This window comes from Thalassophryne amazonica, chromosome 2 (genome assembly GCF_902500255.1).
Source record: "Thalassophryne amazonica chromosome 2, fThaAma1.1, whole genome shotgun sequence".
NCBI classification, from domain to species: domain Eukaryota; kingdom Metazoa; phylum Chordata; class Actinopteri; order Batrachoidiformes; family Batrachoididae; genus Thalassophryne; species Thalassophryne amazonica.
Window position 1 is genome coordinate 10,910,654 of NC_047104.1, and position 19,757 is coordinate 10,930,410.

At 41.6% G+C, this 19,757-nt stretch overlaps 1 protein-coding gene across 1 annotated transcript in view; it reads right to left on the reverse strand.

Annotated features, from left to right (window-relative positions):
* Positions 1–6,814: 6,814 nt before the first annotated feature.
* Positions 6,815–19,757, reverse strand: part of znf536 (zinc finger protein 536) — a 740,368-nt gene continuing 727,425 nt past the window's right edge. Inside the window, exon 11 of the mRNA XM_034160487.1 lies at positions 6,815–7,080. Within this exon, the coding sequence (XP_034016378.1) occupies positions 6,815–7,080 (266 nt within the window). The remainder of the gene's footprint in view (positions 7,081–19,757) is intronic.

The following is a 19,757-nucleotide window of genomic DNA, read 5'->3' on the forward strand; positions in this document are numbered from 1 at the left end:
CAAAATTCTCTGGTCTGATGACACAAAGACTGAATTCTTTTGCATGAATGCCAGTTATCATGTTTGGAGGAAACCAGGCACCATCTCTACAGTGAAGCATGGTGGTGGCAGCATCATGCTGTGGGGATGTTTTTCCAACCCAGCCTCACGGCAAGTCATGATTCAGCACCACAAAATATACATTAATCTACTGGTTTATGATATTGTGATGAAAAGTGCCTCATTTTCATCACAGCAGCACAAATTCATTATAAATCATTCCGTGATGGCTGCACAAAATTAAAAGTGAAACAGGGGGATCAGGGGTGGTTATGGTTAGGGTGGGGGGAAAGAGTAGGATAAGGTTATGGTTAAGGTTAGGTTTGGGGGTAGTAGTAGGGATAGTAATAGTGAGTTTAAAAACCCCGTCACAAATTTGACTCATTTCGTGATGGGAGCACGAAAAAAAAAAAAAAAAAAAACATGAGACTGGGCTGTGTTTTTCAGCAGCAGGAACTGGGAGACTAGTCAGGATTGAGGGAAAGATGAATGCAGCAATATACATACATACTGGATGAAAACCTGCTCCAGAGTGCTCTTGACCTCAGACTGGGGTGACGGTTCATCTTTCAGCAGGATAATGACCCTAAGCACACAGCTAAGATAGCAATGGAGTGACTTCAGGACAACTATGTCAATGTCCCTGAGTGGCCCAGCCAGAGCCCAGACCTGAATTCAATTCATCATCTTTGGAGAGATCTGAAAATGGCTGTGCACCAACACCACCAACCTTGATGGAGCTTGAGACATGCTGCAAAGAGGAATGAAAAAAACTGCCCAAAGATAGGTGCTTGTGGCATCATATTCAAGAAGACTTGAAGCTGTAATTGTTGCCAAAGATGCATCAACAAAGTTTCAAAAAAAACTTTTTTCATCTGGTCATTATGGGGTGTTGTGTATATAATTTTGAGGGGGAAAAAACGAAAATTCCATTTTGGAATAAGGCTGTAACATGAGAAAATTTGGAAAAAGTTAAGTGCTGTGTATATTATATGGATGCACTTTAAATGTAAGGATGACTTTTCTTCTTTTTTTTTTTTTTGGCATTTTCCATATCACCCCCATTTTTTGTAATTTAGGGTTGTATTCCCATCATGTAATTTCATAGTCTGCCACAAAATAATCTTCGAGACTGTAATCCATGGAGGGCTGACACAAAAATGATTTTGTGGTCAAATGCATCCCTTTGTAGAGGACTATCAAGAATTATTTTTCAATGAAATCTCAACCAGCTCATCCTGGAAACTGATTGGATGAACACACCATGTAGCTGCAGATTTTGGGGCAACAATAACACTTATTCTTGAAACAGACATTGTCACATTCTGCATTAGTTTCCACCAATATACTGGATCATTGTCAGGAATGTGTTTCAAAGCAAAGAAACTGGTTTTATTGGAAAATACAGTCCTCAAGCCACGCCCACTCAAATTTCATGAAATCTCCTCCAGAAATGCCAACAGGTGATTGTAACAATTTCTGTGTGTGTTACAGTGTGTCGTGAAGTAAATCTCCAATCAAGATGGATACAAAAGGAAACCAACATTTTCTGTAACAGGGAGGATCTCGAAGTGGAACCTCAACCCAGACACATCATCCTGCAGTAACTTATCCCACGTGGTTTTATTAAAATAATTTTAACTGGTAAAACAGAGTCTCTGTCCTGCAGCAGAATATTGGACTTCCTCTTTTAGCCTTGTGCACACACTCTTTACTTTCTTCTTTCCTCCGTCGCTCTCCTCCTCATCCACTCAGTGGATTGTGTTTCGTGTGACTCCTTCCAGCAGAGCTGGGGTACTGAGGCCCCTTTGGCCCTCCCCACCAGTCTTTATGCTTGTGCGGGAATGTATTGACTTTCTTCAAGTCTGGATCATTTCTCTTTATCGGGAAAACATTAATGCTCGCGTCCACCTTCGCCAAACTTTTTTTTTAAATATATAATCCAACAGACGCCAGCCCTACAAACAACACAGCTGATGCTTTTCTTTCTGCAGCTTGCAAAACTATTAGCTTGATTTTATAAAACCAGCATTTTCTTCTCACACGCAGAATACAAACACCTCACTTCAAAATAAGAAAAATGGAGCGACAAAACTCATTTTCATCATGGTTAGCATCTTAATCACAGTCAGTGAGGAGAACTATTAAATTCCAGATGCCTGAATCTTAACATGCACAAAATGTTTTTTTTTTCTTCCTCACCTTCCATTTTGGTGTTTGAGCCAACCTCTATAACAATCATGCATTCTTAGTAGTGACCATTTTTTTGGAAGCATGTGACAGTGACACATATAAAAAACGTTTCTGCACCTTTTCTGGGTGTAGTTTAGGGCCCCTTCACACATATTACTAATGTAGTCGAATTGCGCATGAAGGAAAATCATAGCTGCCTCCAATGCCTCGTACATAGTTGCTACAACTATTTGCGCACACCAGTGGCTGAAAGACGGAGTATGTGCTGTGAGAGCCCATCGAACCCTCTCGCGGCAGGTGTCTCCGAAATTACAGCTGACACACACAAACATCTATCACCGCTCGCTTGGCACTTCACACTATTAGCATGGCAACAGTCAGCAGACAGTCACTGTTGAGCTGGATGTGAAAGTTGTCTAAGTGCCCCACAAATGTGGCTTTGCAAGCAGACACAGTAACACATTGGTGTGCAGGCTGAAGTGACAGAGGGTGTGTCCACTGACAGGAGCGTCTGTGGACATCTGTGGTTCTGGACATCATGGCTTGGGAACGGGTATCATGTTTGGACAGAGATGAACTAACAACTGTCCACTGTGACACGCGTGTGTCTGCTTGCTATCCTCACATGGACATACATAAAAACATATATTGTTGTTGCATTGGGCTGGTGTGAGTAAGTGCACACCGCGCACATTGACAGGCTACCCCAGGTGAAATGGACCGTCAGATCATAACACGCAGTGGGCGATCTGAATGTCACGTTACCCACGTGAGCTCTGTTCCACATGACGTGGTGTCTGTAGCACACCGTCCACTAGACACACGTGTCGGGCAGGACACATGCGCGGGGCCAGCTGGACAAACAGCCAGCAGATGTGAACATGATAAGAGCATCCTACTGCTCATGTCATTTCATGACTGTACGTCTGTGACCATGGGTCATCTACAGAGGAACAGACGGATCATACTTGTACTGGCCGCTTGATAAGAGGGATTCAATAAAATGCAATGTTTTTATATGGTGTGTGGTTGTATTTTTTGTTTTTTAAAATATGTCCATATCCTTCTTGATATCAGCCATTTTCCCACACTTTTTACAGGACAGCGATGGTAGCTCAGTGGTAAAGTTTCTGACTGGCAATCAGAGCTTTTGGAAATTGCATATTCAAATCCTATGGGTGGCATGTATTTTTATTTTTATTTCTCACAGCAGCTGCGCAATGTGGTTACACACGATGCAGCTACTTGTGCTGTGTTCCCGCATACACGAAACGTCTGCCCGTCGGCTCAGTTTTTCCTGTTTCGCTCATACAAGCTGTTCCACCGTGATTTGCCCTGATTTGTACTTATTCGTACTATGTGTGAAGAGGCCCTTACTTCAGTTCATTCTGGAATGTCAGTAAAATAAATTTGTGGCTATTTCTGTAGGTCTGAGGGCAGGTGTTGGTGCCGTGCATCACTGCATCCACCATATTACAGAACAACCATGGTTTATGGATGTGAACCACCGAGGGAGATGTCTGGTCCATCCACCTTCTGAAAGTAACCACAACCGTGTGAAACATAGTTTCTTTTCTTTCTTCACCTGCTACATGGCCATAATGTCATGATGCACATGATACAGTTCATCAAGACATTCCAGCTGTAGAAAAGTATGTATCATAGTTTTGGTTGTAACACTGAATTGCTGAATACATCACTGTGTCAAGGAGGGAATCTCTTTAGGGTCAGTGACCCTATGGCCTTGTTAGTAAACGATGTCAAATACAACACACTGCAAAGAGGAAAACCCTCATGACAAACTATACAGGGCTAGGGAGCACAATGAATTTATTAGATGAAGGACTATCATTTGGCATTATTATATTTTAGTGGCAATGAATATCACTATCCGCCGCCGCGACGCATGAAGCCTCCGCTCCTCTTTCCATGACAAAAACTCCTGTAACAGTGGAATGTGCCATTCATTTCCAAACTGGATGCTGTGTTTTATCCGGGACGTCATCTGACTAGCACAGGAATTGTGAAAAGACGTGGACATCAGCATTTTTTCGGCACATTGAGACAGACGTGCGGAGGAATTCCGCGCGTCGCGGCGGTGCCGCATGGCGCAAAGCAACGCCGTGATGAAGCCTCACGGGACATGTTCTGGCATGTCCAGGCACATCCACAATTTCTCGGATAATCACTCGATGGAAAAACCACCGACAGCTGTCTGAACGCCATCTCAAAGCCGTCCTGTGAGACCAAAACGGAGGTGTTCCTTTGTTTCGCTCCATCAGCAAATCGGTCGTGACGCGCGAAGCCTCCGCTCGGCTTTCCATGACAAAATCTCTTGTTAAAAGTGAAATCTGCCAGAAAATGGTTGATGTCCAGCTCTTGTGATAACCAGAGAAAGTGCACACGACGGTCCGGCTCCACAGAGCCATCCGTTTAGAAATGATCCGGTGGTTTGTGGCTCCCGATGGCATGGAGCGCACCGCGCGTCCTTAAAGCCGTCCTTAAAGCTGTAGTAACAGTCATTCTCTGTAAAGCCCGTAAAATTTTCACTGAAAGCCAGATAAATTTTTCAAATGGTTTCCATGTGCCAGTCTGTAACAGTTTCTGAAAAAATTCTGATGGGAAAAAAGCCCAAATCATTCCGCCATTTCCTGACAATGAAAATCCGCTGAGGGGGCTGGACCACTCCTCACTCAAAGCCTGCTCACAGGCGAATGACGCAACCGACAGGCGTGGAAAAACTCATGCATGCGCACGAGGGTTCATGCTTGTCTGACGCAATCACACGTGATTCAAATCCATATGGTTTTTGAAAAAAATAAGGTCGGATACTTTTCTAATAGACCTCGTATTTGCAGTTTAGTTGAATAATAAATTGAATTTTGTCTCATTTGTTTTTGTCTATAAGCACATGTAATATCAATATCAGTGCTCAGATGACAGTAGCTTCTGGGAAAGGTGCAAGTTGCAATAAACTGTGATGCCAAGCGGTAAGGATACATGCTATCCAGTCACAGCAGATGAAACTTTTTTTACTACTGAGCAAACATCATTGTTAGACTTTTTAAGGTTCAATGATTCTACGGCGTGTAGATGTTATGGCGTCAGTGACCTCATGGCCTTGGTGGAGGTTTGCACTCTCTGAGTGCTTCTAGTTAGTTTTAAATTCTTCTTTATAGTTATGTGGTTTCCAGTAATGCAACCTGCATTTTGGGCTCAAATCAAACTGACTGAAAAATCCCACAGGTCCATGCCAATGCACCATTCAGTCACCTGTCATCATTAAAGCATCTCGAGCTGAACCGTATTCTGTTAAAACTCGCCATCCTTCTGATGTGGAGCCTGTAAGATGACCTCAAGTCGCTGAATTGCCAAAAACCATGGCAATACAAGCCTTTAGGTCTGCTAATGGATGCTTTAAATATGCCGCTGATTGATTTGTCTTGTATTTTCTGCTTCGTCCTATAGGAACAGGCCTACATTAGAAACTCTGTGCGGTGGCGGGATGAAGGAGTGACTTGAGGGCCTATGGTCAGCTGATGGAACTCAGCTTGACCCCCTGGCGTACAGTCCAGAATCGGGTTACCACTGTACAACTGTGTGTGCTGTTGAATTGATTTCCTCTGCGATGACAGCTCCAGTCAGGCTGGCACCAACGCCCAACCCCCTTCCCCTTTATCCACTGCACACATGCACGTCACCAGTGCTGCCACTGACCAGCACACACACACACACACAAACGCTGAGTTTATGGCTCACACTGGGAAAATGGCGGTCACTGGTGTAAGGTTCTTGGTTGGTGGCAGTGATTGTGTGTATTCACAGTCCCTCCTCCATGACGGTTACTGCTCCACTAAATCGTTTGCAGAGATCAGTTTTCTGTTAAAAGCATTATTTTTGGACAAAAGTGTGCACCCTTTTAGTGTCCCCCCCCCCCCCCCCTTTCCATCTCTTTCCTCTGATTTTTGATTCCTAACATGACTTGGTCCTTGCAGAGGACTATGCAGGACTTTATTTTGGTGCACCTTAAAGAAAAAAATCCAAATATTTTAAGTAGTCACTGTAATTTCATGACTTTTTTCCTCAGTAACTGCAACAGGATTACAGCTGCATTTATTTTGTAATCAAATTCCATGTACCTATTTACTCTATTTACTCCCAAACACCATGTATATATATATAATTATTCAGGTGTAATGCAGTCTGCTAGAATGAACTAAAACATCAAGTTTGCAATTATAGTCCTTAAATTCTTTTTTTTTTCCTTTCTTTCAACTCTTACATATGCAGTGCTCCATTTGCAATAAATTCACTGAATCACAAATATATAGATTATGATGTTTGCTTAGTACATGTTCACAGACACCTAATACCACACACAGAATATTTGTAATGTCGTCTATTCACATCATCTGTTCTCATTCTGTCGTTGGTAATTGTATGGCGTCCTCAGCACAGTTCAGCCACATTGTGCCAGTGAACCGTGTGGATCTGAATTAGGGACTGTTTGACCGACAGTACTGCACAGCTCAGTACAGGCCCAATCTCTGGGTTCTTTCACTTGTGATGAGATACGGCCTCTTCAGAAAACTGAACACTCATTGTTTTCATCTGCACCTGCCATCAGTTGACTGGACACAATACCGCCAACGCTGACCGCAGGCCCATTGGCAGTGTCGTCTGGGTTCTTCTCCGGGATGCCTAACTCTGGACGGATGCGTTTGAAGCGTCTGTCGGGGTACTTGCTGTTGTCAAAAGGCTTGCGGTGGACACACAAGACGTGAGTCTTCAGATTGCCCTTCTGGGAGGCACTGTAGGGGCAGTAACTGCACTTGAATGGTCGCTGACCTGGAGAGGAACAGATTAAAACCATTAATAGACATGGCACTACTTCTCTCAGCTGCGTTTTTTTGGTATCCTCATTTCACAACAGTTTGGGAATAATATTTCTGCCTTTTTCGATGATGGATAAGAAAGCCAGTAGCGCATGCTTATAGTCTAATATAGCATCACGCCACAACACGTGGAATACTTCTAATTTCGAACTACACCATTTTCATTTTAGACCTCTAGCCTTATGCTTGAGGTCACACAAGTAATCATTGAACCAAGGTGACTGTGTTTTGGGGGGGTGTGGTTTTAATTTGGGAGCGCAATCATGTTGAGTGTAGTTTTGAGCACCGAGTTAAAAACTGTCCACAAACCTGTCTACTGATTGAAGCTAAGATATCAGGCAGTCTAGCTTTGAGTTCAGTCGTAGTTGATAAATAAAGTTGTTGTTCCACTAAACACAGCAGCGAAACTGTAAACCTAATAAGTGAGTGATCAGATGCCACTGATGCAAGAGGCATGATGTCAATACCATGTACGAGAACCAAATCCAGGGTATTTCTACTAATGTGTGTCGAATCCTGAATGCGTTGCCGGAATCCTAATACATCCATAATTTCCATAAATGATTTGCAGAGGGGCTCAGAAGGCTTATTTATACCGAACATCAAGTGAGGCCGATTGGGTGATGGCAAAAAAATAAATCGGCCAAATAGGCCATCGGCCTCATCTGCCATGAGGACTCCTAAGAAGCCATGGGCGCAGCCATTTTGAATGGTCACATGTGCCATCTGCTTCATCTGCCACGAGGACCTGGTCGCGGCGACATCACTTCCGGTTTGCTTCTGTGTCAGATCGCAAAACATCACTTCCGGTTTGTTTCTGTGCCTCATCCATCCTCATCTACCTTAAAGACTCCTAGAAGCGAAGGTCACATGATGTGATGTAAAATAGCATGAGGGAAGAATTGATTTGCAGCAGCAAAAAAAAAAAAAAAAAAATGGTTGCGGAACGTCACTTCCAGGTTTGTTTCCATATCAGGTTCGTATCTGCCTCATCTACCTAAAGCGCCCCTAGAAGCAAAGGTCATAAGACATGATCTAAAATAGCGTGGGGAAGAATTTATTTGGCAGCAGCAAAAAAGAAAAAAAAATAATATAATCAGTCACGAAATGTCACTTCCGGTTTGCTTCCATGTCAGTTAGTAGCTGATTCATCCACCTAAAGCACCCCTAAATGCAAAGGTCACATGATGTGTTCTAAAATAGAGTGGGGGAAGAATCGATTCATCAATGGCAAAAAAACAAAACAAAAATAAAAAAAAAAATTGGTCGTGGAACGTCACTTTCAGTTTGCAGTGGCAAAAAAAAAAAATTGTTTGCGACGTCTGCTTCAGTATCTTTTTTTTTACTTTAATTAAGAGACTTTACTGATAATACGAGTGAAGTGGCACCAAGCTCGCTCATGAGAGAGTCCCAAACAGGGGGTGCCAAATTGTGAGTCCACAGTGAAACAGGAAGGGTCAAATGTTGAACACTTCCTGGATCCCACGAGACAAGATCTCATGGGATCCCGTGGGAATTAGTGGCAAGATGACACTGAAACAGGAAGTGCCAAATTTTGAGTCCACAGTGATACAGAAAATGTCAAATGTGTTTAACTTTGGGAAATTTTTTGTTTGTTTGTTTGTTTTTAATAATTCCCCCCTGATTTTGATCTGTTTTTTTTTTTTTTTAATTAACCTGTTCTTTGGTATGTTGTGTTTGCTGTTGTATTTAATCCTCTGTAAGGTTTCTGTGTAACTTTTTGTTTGTCTCATTAAATAATGTGAGCCATGAGGCTCATTGTGCCATTTCAAACTGGAAATGGCACAAAAAATCTCTGCAGTGGAGAGAAAAACGAACATAGACATTAGAAAGAAGAGTACACACTGCATTGGTTGCTGTGGTGCAAGAAATGCAGCCGCCATCTTGGAGAGGTCATCGTAGTGATTCTATCACAAGGCACGGTGAAGGTTTGATTTTATAATCTTATTTTCTTTTTTAATCTTTCTAACATAATGTGTGAAATACCAAATGTTCCAATACTTTTGGATGGTACTGTATCTATGAGTGCAAAATGAGTCTGGTATTATTACTTTTTGTTTAAGAATGTTTAATTTTCACTGCTGCTGCACTTTGTGTGAAATCATAGCCATATCTTATATCATACTGATATGACAATATTGCAATATGATAATTTGGCCATACTGTAGGCAAAAAAAAGAAAGAAAAATGCTTAAAAAGTTGGGTCGTCTGGGGAGCTCTGCCCCCCAGAAGCTGAAAGGCAAAAAATAAAAGGCAGGGGTCTGGGGGGTCAGATCCCCTCAGAAGCTGAAAGGTGTTAGCCATGTTCATGCTCCACTGAAGCATTTACTCAAAAAAAATGTCTGTGGGGCCTAAATGACATGGTGAGATGAGCTTCACTCATCATGTCCACAACATATAAAAAAAAAAGTCCCCCAGAAGCAGAAGAGTTTTGCCGTGGATATGCTCCCCAGAAGCATTTACTGAAAATAAAAAAGTTTGAAGGACCTAAATTACATGGAGAGGACTTTTTTTCCTGTCATGTGAGATGCAAATAAAGGAAATGCTTAAAGTGGCAAGGGGTTAAGAGAGGAGCATTTGGGGAGAAGCAGAAGATTTTTGCCATGCTTATGCTGCCACCCTACTGACTGAAAATAAAGTGTGAGAGACCTAAATGAGATGGTGAGGAATGTTTTTTCCAGGCATGTGAGAATGCAAATAAAGAAAATGCTTAAAGTGGCAGTGGGTTAAGAGGGCCATAGTTGGGGGATCTGGGGGGTGCTTGAAAAGGTGGGGAGTCGGGGGTGGGGGTGGGGGGGGTTAGCCATGCCCATGCTCCCCAGAACCATTTTACTGAAAAAAGTCTACAGGACCTAAATGGCCTGGTCATTAATGTTGGCGACGTGAAACATACTGTATTATTTTCGCAAATACCTTCAATAAACCCATATGTACGAGGTCTATTAGAAGAAGTATCCGACCTTATTATTTTTTTCAAAAACCATATGGATTTGAATCACGTGTGATTACATCAGACATGCTTGAACCCTCGTGGGCATGCGAGAGTTTTTTCACGCCTGTCGGTTACGTCATTCGCCTGTGGGCAGTCTTTGAGTGAGGAGTGGCCCACCCTCTCGTCGATTTTTTTCATTGTTTAGGAATGGCTCAGAGACTGCTGCTTTGTTTGATCAAAATTTTTTCAAAACTGTAAGGCACAACTGAGTGGACACCATTCGATAAATTCAGCTGGTTTTCGGTAAAAATTTTAACGGCTGATAAGAGATTTTGGTCTGGTAGTGTCGCTTTAAGGACGGCCCACGGTGATCTGCGCTTCGAGGTGGCAGTGTCTCGCTGTTTCAAATTGAAAACTTCCACATTTCAGGCTCTGTGTACCCAGTAAGTCGTCAGAGAACAGAGAACTTTCAGAAGAAGTCGGCATGAGGAGTTTATTCGGACATTCCATTGTTAACGGACATTTTGTAATGAAAGAACGTGCTGGCAGAGTCGCATGTCGGGCCGGACCCGACCGCGGGGGGTCACGACAGGAAAAACACCTCCGTTGGAAACCTTAACGGGCAAGTTGGAACATGCCCAAGCTGTTAATTTCTCAGTTACTCACTTGTTGAAAGCCATCAAAAGCCGCCTGAATTTTACAAATGGTTTTCAACACGGAGGTGTTTTTCCTGTCGCGGCGCACACAGATTTGCTGAGTCATCACGGAAAGGACTCGGCGAATTTGCGCCATGTCTATCATTAAAAAAATGTCCTTAAACAGTGGAATGTCCGCATAAAGTCCTCATACCGGCCTCTTCTGAATCTTCTCTGTTCTCTCACGACGTCATGGGTGAATTAAGCCTTAAATTAGGATGTTTTCAGCTCGAAACAGGCCGACGACGGCGCCTGGAAGCGCTGCAGGACGTCCCGCTCCGTGGGAAGTCCTTACAGCGACAGAAACACCCCATAATCTCTCAGCCGTTAAACTTTTCACCGAAAACCAGCTTAATTTCTCGAATAGTGTCCACTCGGATATTCCTCACAGGTCCAGAAAAATTTTTGATAAAGCAACGCGCGCCGTCTCGAGCAGCGTGTGAAACAAAGGAATTCAGCTGAGAGGGCGGGACCACATCTCACTCAAGGCCTGCCCACAGAGAAATGACGTCACCGACACGCGTGAAAAAACTCACACATGCGCACGAGGGTTCAAGCATGATTGGTGCAATCGCACGTCATTCAAATCCATATAGTTAAAAAAATAATAAAAGGGCCGGTTTATTATCTAAGAGACCTTGTATGTATCATTGAAGCCTACAATAGTTTATCATTAACAAATTGTGTAAGTCTATTTAAAATACATTGATCTTGAGACCGGGCAGCACGGTGGCTTAGTGGTTAGCACTGTTGCCTCACAGCGAGAAGGTTGTGGGTTCAATTCCTGTGGCCTTTCTGTGTGGAGTTTGCATGTTCTCCCCGTGTTTGAGTGGGTTTCCTCCGGGTGCTCCGGTTTCCTCCCACATCCAAAGACATGCGGGTTAGGTGGATTGGAATGTTTAAAAAAAAAATGTCCGTAGGTGTGTATGTGGGTGTGTCTGTGTTTGTTTGTCTATTTGTGGCCCTGCGACAGACTAGCGTCCTGTCCTGGGTGTACCCCGCCTCACGCTCTATGACTGCTGGGATAGGCTCCAGCCCCCCGCGACCCTTAATTGGACTAAGTGGTAGAAGATGGATGGATGGATGGATGATCTTGAGACCTTCATCAACCTAAGCAATTTGAACATACAACCCCAGTTCCAGTGAAGTTGGGACATTGACACGACACAGCAGTGATCAGGCTCATCAGCCAAGGGAATGAGGCAGCATACAGGCGAAAAGTGGAGAACCTGACACGGTGGTGCGGAGACAACAACCTCATCCTCAACACCCAGAAGACCAAGGAGATAGATGTTGACTTCCGCAGGTCAGCCCCCACCACCCCCTCTCCCCTCTACATCAATGGAGCATAAGTGGAGATCATCTCCTCCATCAGGTACCGTGGAGTCCACCTCTCCAACACTCTCACCTGGCACACTAACACCACGGCTGTCTAGGGATGGGTATTGATAAGATTTTATTGATATCGATGCCATTATCGATTCTGCTTATCGATCCGATTCCTTATTGATTCCCTTATCAATACTCTTGTGAATTTTCTGTGTACTAAAAGTAGCCTTTACAGGTTTTCTGTGTATTTTATTGAGTCTTAAAGTAAATAAATATGAAATTGGTCACTGCATCCTTGATTTCTAGACATAAAAAAAAAAAATAAAAATCTGTAGTTTTTGTCAAAAGCATTTCCTTTCAGACATTTTGGCACAAATGTCTCTTCGTACCTCTGAGCTGAGCTCAGCCAGCTGCTGCACGTCAGCACAGGATATCTCATTTTTGGAGGAAGAAAAAACGTTTTGATCAATTGCAGTTTGTTTGTACTACCTCATTTGGAAAGATGTGTCATTTGATTTAAACTTTGTTTCGCTTTGAAGTTATTAATTCCGACTGGACTCTATCATTCTAACTTAACTAGGCAGAGAGCGGCGCAGAGTTTGGAGCTGTGTGAACAGTACGGAGGACGATTCTCTTTTCTTTCTTGCAACAAGACAGAAGTCCCAGTTAGTGACTTTAATCTGCACAAAAGTGACTCACAATTGACATATTCAGGGATGAAAGTGGTGAAAAATAAAAAAGCTGAAATGCAAAATTACCCCCCCCAACACCACCTGCACAAAAAATGTTTGAATTCTAGAAGCTCTGGGACTATTCCAGACAATAAAGTGCAGTGAGTGCAGCATCCATTTTGGTAAGAAAAAAAAAAAAAAAAACACTTTCCTTATTCAAATACATTCGAGTAGTATTCTGCTTATACTAGGATGCAGCAGTTTTCTAGCTTGGCAGATAGTTCTGGAAGAAATCATGGAAGAAATTAACAAATTGAAAATATGGTTTGACTGAAACAAATTGTCATTAAGCTTAAATAAAACAGGACGTTAAGGTGCAAGAGTCACTAGGTGTTCACAGGAAACAGTTATTTATTTCTATATTCATTTATTTATTTATGTTCATTGTTAGTTGGTTTTATATTTTCTGTTGTGTTTTTAATCAGGTTCTTTTTGTCTCTTTCTCTAAAACTATATTGTAGCATTATTAGTTAGACTGAAAAAACAGCTTCTACCCGAATGCTGTCAGGCTGCTGGATGGTTCAACATCCACCACCAAACTGTGAACATTGCACTAACATGCACATTGTCACTTTCTTAATACTCTAATGCTGCTGCGGCTGCCAGCCCTGTGCCTTGTATATATATTTTATGGCCACAGGGGTTGCATATTGTACATTGCAAAAGTTTACAAAGGTTAGTTAAATTCTCTCAGTTAACTACACCAAGACCTGGAGAAACTGCATTTCGTTCTGCCTGTAAGGGGTCAAGTGACAATAAAGTGAGTCTGACATTGTATAAAATGTAAATAAAACAGAATACAATGATAGAAAATCCTCTTCAACCTTTATTCAATTGAATGCACCACACAGACAAGATATTTAATGTTCAGACTGAGAGCCTTTGTTGTTTTTGTGCAAATATTTGCTCATTTTGAAATGGATGCCTGCAACACATTTCAAAAAAGCTGGGACGGGGCAACAAAAGACTGGGAAAGTTGATGAATGCTCAAAGAACACCTAATTGGAAACAGGTGACTGTCATGATTGGGTATAAAAGGAGCATACCCAAAAGGCTCAGCCATTCACAAGCAAAAATGGGGTGAGGATCAACACATTGTGAACATCTACAGTCCATAATATAATCAGAAGATTCAAAGAATCTGGAGAACTTTCTACACGTAAGCGGCAAGGCCGAAAACCAACATTGAATGCCTGTGATCTTCAGTCCCTTGGGCAGCACTGCATTAAAAACTGTGTGTAAAGAATGTTACCATGTGGTCTCAGGAACACTTCAGAAAACCATTGTCGGTTAACACATTTCGTCGCTACAGCTACAAGTGCAAGTTAAAACTATCATGCAAAGCGAAAGCCATACAACATCCAGAAACGCCGCTGCCTTCTCATTTGAAATGGACAGATGCAGAGTGGAAAAGTGTGCCGTGGTCTGATGAGTCCACATTTCAAATTGTTTTTGGAAATTATGGACATCATGTCCTCCGGACAAAAGAGGAAAAAGACCATCCAGATTGTTACCAGCGCAAAGCCAGCATCTGTGATGTATGGGGGTGTGTTAGTGCCCATGGCATGGGCAACTTACACATCTGTGATGACACCATCAATGCTGAAAGGTACATCCAGGTTTTGGAGCAACACATGCTGCCATCCAAGCAACGTCTTTTTCAGGGACGTTCCTGCTTATTTCAGCAAGACAATGCCAAGCCACATTCTGCACGTATTACAACAGCGTGAAAGAGTGCAGGTACTAGACTGCCCTGCCTGCAGTCCAGACCTGTCACCCATTGAAAATGCGTGGCTCATTATGAAGTGCAAAATACAACAACAGAGACGCCGGACTGTTGAACAATTGAATTCGTACATCAAGCAAGAATGGGAAAGAATTCCACCTACAAAGATTCAACAATTAGTGTCCTCAGTTCCCAAACGCTTATTGAGTGTTGTTAGAAGGAAAGGTGATGTAACACAGTGGTAAACATACCACTGTCCCAGCTTTTTTGAAATGTGTTGCAGGCATCCATTTCAAAATGAGCAAATATTTGCACAAAAACAATAACGTTTATCAGTTTGAACATTAAATATCTTGTCTTTATGGTGTATTCAACTGAATATAGGTGAAGAGGCTTTGCAAATCATTATATTCTGTTTTTATTTACATTTTACACAACATCCCAACTTCATTGGAATTGGGGTTGTATTTGTATCAACCTGTGCCGATGTTGTTCCAAGGCTTTGCCTTAGTTATATTATTTATGACCTCCAACAGCTAATAAACTAAACCTAGATTTATAAATAAGAGCAACACCCCCACCTTGCTTTGCATCACAAGGGACATGACTAAATGTGTAGACTGGTGAGCAGGCCTCATTTAAATGGAGGACAGCTGCAGGTTTAAGCCAGGTTTCACATAACCCAGTCATATCTAAGTGGTGATCTATAATTAGATCATTAATCAACAGTGATTTTGAGGACAATGATCTTATGTTAATGAGACCCTAACTAACGACCTCATTGGGGTTAGAAGTTGGACTGTTTGGATTCAGGGGTGGTTCCAGAGTAGCATATATAAGATGCATGGACGTAGGTTTAGGCTTGAGGCATTCCATGTGGGTTGTACAACAGCGAGTGAGCCATCCTCAATTTCAATGTCATCCTATGTAGTAATGGGTATTAAGTTTGGAAAGCATATCCCTCTATGATTTTTATGGACATGTCTGCAGAAACAGGCCACAGTCTCAACTGGACAAATTTCCCTCCCTGCCACATAAACTGCACTATCACAGTAGTGGACTTTCTGCACTAATTTCCCCTCTAAGGTAATGGATTCCACACCCACATTCATTATAAGCCTTGCAGGGTCTCGAATCAACATTTAAATTAACAGGAAAGCAGAGAAAGTACAAAAGTGATCACCGGCTGCTCGCCCTAAGCTTCACTAACACACCCAGACTTTAGATAAAGTTGAGGCAGCGGCCTGCTCTGTTTATCTATAAAATGAATTTTAAAGGATGGGAAGCATAGTAACATACTATGCCAGTATGCTAGCAATATGAAAGGGAAAATAAATGCAACTTAAATCTGGGTTTCAATGTCTCTGCAGAATCTCACTGTTTTATGTCCGCAGGGAGATCATGCCACAAAACAGGGGCACAATAAGAGAAAACTCTGTGGACCACAGACTTTTTAGTCACCCAAGGACACAATGTAGTCCCGCGCCCTGAGACGACACAATGTAGTCCTGCGCCCTGAGACGACTTGAGATGTCTTCATAAGATACATTCTTGAACAAGTCCATCCTGCAACCACAAGTCTTTCTGAGCTCAATTTATCTAAAGTAAATGTTTGCCTCTTCCTTAGTTGTCTTTTGAAGCACATGCATGTATCCATTCAGTCCCCAGAACGCGATGAGGCACTCCTCTCAGACTCCTGCTCTCGCCAGAGCAACAGCACAAAATGTTCTTCCAGGATTGAATCTGATCATCACTGCAGCAAACACAATGGCCCTTAATAGCAGCAGCCATTTGTTTGAGGGATGCCGATTATACGAGCATCATAACCCACTTCACTTAACTCACTCACTCACTCACTCATAGAGGAAGAACAAAATGGTTAAAAAAAAAAAGTGCGAGGGCGCAAAATGTAGAGTTTGGGTCATCTGCAAGATTTTAGATTTTTAATAAGCAGATTTGCACTTCCCTCATTTCCATTTTTATCCTGTATTTATGTCTTGTGGCATATTTTCTTGAAATCAAATTAACACAAGAAGCATGGAGCAAAAGGCCAACAGTCGAAAAGGAAACGGCCTATTTGTTGCACTGACTGGCACGTGTGCACCAACATCTCAACACACAAAGCCAGTCCCAATGTTCAGATGCAGCAAAGCAACATAGCATGTGAGGAGGCAGGATTTGTAGCTACTTTGTGTTTGGCAATCTGACACAGGCTTTGCAGCCTCTCCGGCTTTGTGATATTACATTGTTTACTCCACAGCCAGACAAAAGGGATTGCTACAAGTTTGGAGGCTTTAAATGTTCCAGTTGTCTGAATTTTCCGATAAGCGAGTCAGCGGCAGACAATGAAGGGTTCCTTTTTATTCGTGTGCAGTTTAATTTCACACTCTCTTACATTACGTTAAGTCCGAGAGGCAGAGTATCTCATCCCATTTTACACTTAGGGAGAGCGAGTTATGCCCCAAACAACTTAACTTGTTTTTTTTTATTCCCTCTCTTTGCTCGATCTCGCTGTTTGTCTCAGTGGACTTTATAAATAAGTACAAATCGAGCCCTTTTTTCATGGAGATGTTTAGGTGGAAATGGAGAGATTGCAATTTGAATTGCATGGCTTGGATAAAGTTTGGATGAGTAAACTTGAGGAAGAATAAAGATACACTTCTGCAGAGCAACTTAGAGAACTCGGCACATAATCAATCAGGTGGGGAGGTGACGGCCCAGAGACCCGATAGGTTTGATTCCATGTCAGACAAGAAACTCACTGTAGGGGACAGACAAATCAGGCATAGTGATTCTCATGGTATTGCTTCATATCTAGTTTGCCACATGGAAATTCAAGATAGAGGCTATTTTCCAAGATGGCTAACAAAATTATCTCTGAAAAATCACTCATTGCATAGAAATGCTCCTATTTGATTGATTAAAATGATATTGATGTCAAATTCTGTTTTCATCTCTTGTTCACCACCATGAAATAAGGGGGACCATTTGAAATCGACTCCATCCGTGAGTGTGAGACATTTTGAGAGCCCTAGATTCCCCTGTTGCCCCTTTCTGAGACAGCTGTATCATATTGTAAATGGACACAAATGTGACGTCTTGAGTGCCTTAATTGAGAGAGTGGCGTCAGCTCAGAACATGACGCCATTTTGGTTCCAACAGCACTGAACTACTGAATGAAACTTTTATATTTTCAACATTTTTTTAAAATCATGTAACCACATACAGCAACACATCCAGGTACAGGTGCTATCAACATACACTCACAGAAATATTTGCCCTAACTTTTAAGATTTATGTAATTTTATTACATGACAAATTCCCATTTACTTTTTTTAGATAATTTTAATACAAACCTACCAAATAAACCTTACATGATGCATATTCATTAGTCTTATTTATTTGAAATGCATAATCCTCAGCTTTATGTATTTAGTATTAATAAAATATAATTACTCTAAATCAATAATAATGACAGTATTTATTTAAAATATATAAAGTATATTGTCTGAATTGCATAATAATTATAATTATGTTACCTATACATAGGTAACATAATTATTATGCATTTCAAATAAATATGATTAATGAATATGCATCATGTAAGGTTTATTCGGTAGGTTTGTATTAAAATTATCTTAAAAAAAGTAAATGGGAATCAGTCATGTAATAAAATTACATAAATCTTAAAAGTTAGGGCAAATATTTCTGTGAGTATAAAGAGTTAAGCTATCAAATTTACAGAAATTTGAAATTTATGATGATTTATTTAATGACTTTAAAGCCTGATTTTATGCATCTGCAGTTCTGTAGCTCCGTGTGATACAATGAGGTGCGTGACAGTTTTAAAGTTCTCCGTCTCTGGATTATACTTTATTCTGGACTAATATGACATTCAACAAGCTTTTCTTTCAACAATCACCTCCAAATCAAAGGTAAAGGCCCCTTCATTCAGAGTGCAAAGTTTGGACGACATTTGGACAAATACGGCGAAACAGCGCAAAACAGTTCGAATTTGTGCACAACAAAACATCGAGCCAACAGGCTTTCGTGCATGATCCTGATGTGACGGCTTGTGCACGTGGAGGTGTCTTTTGAACAGGAACAGTGCGAGGTGCACCACATCACGCCGCTTATGTGTAATAAAAAAAAAAGCAAACAGCCGGTACCTGTGCGACCACATCGTGCCGCTTATGTGGATTAAATAAAAAACAAAACCATCACTGATCCATTGACTGAAGTTTCATCTCTTCAACGCCCGATGGCGCACCTGCCCCTACTACATGTACTGAGTGCATCTCACAAAAACAAAAGCCAAACAATTAAATTAAAGTACTTATTAGTCAGTCTGGTTCACTCTGCTCCATTTCGTTACATTTTACCCCCATTTCATGATTATGAGTCCCCATTTCACTCCTTTTCATCCATTTCATATTTTAGTATGGCCCCTTTATTTTCCCAAATTTTTCTTCTGTTCAGATCTGAAGGGAATCTGTACATCTTACAGCCCCTGTTGTGTCTGTTTGTGCATTCAAATAAACAACCTGGTATTTTCGGCAAATATATAAATAAAATAGCGGGATTTACATGCAGACAGATTAACAGCGAACTCTATTTTGGAACCAATATGGCACCAGGAGTCACGTGACTGTTGTTTTGTCACACTAGTGACGTCTACGCATATGACCTTGACTTACAAGGTCGTCTAACATAACGGCCAACAAAGACGCACATGTCTCACCCCAAAGTGCCACTTTTTCTCTTCAAACGTCAATTCTAGAGCTTACGTTTGTATTGAATACCTATAGAAAATAACGTATTCTGACTCCTTTTAGCACACTACATTTGACCATGAACCTCAGGGTCAAGGTAAACAGGCAAATGGATAAAAGAACTTTTTACACATATTTTCCCTTCTCAGCACCAAATTTCTGTTCTGAAGCCTAAATTTGCATTGAACACCTATACCAAACCATTCATCCCAGCTCCCTTGAGCCAACAGCATTTGACCTTGGACCTCAGGGTTAAGGTTGTGCATGAAAATTAATTGAATACTACTCTTTCATGTATTATTTGGCCATTTTCCAGTCATTTTTCCCCCTCTCCCCCACCATGGAATAAGTGGACCATTGAAATAGACTATGCATCCGTCCATGCTTATTTGCTTAATTTGTCACCATGCCATATCAGCATGAT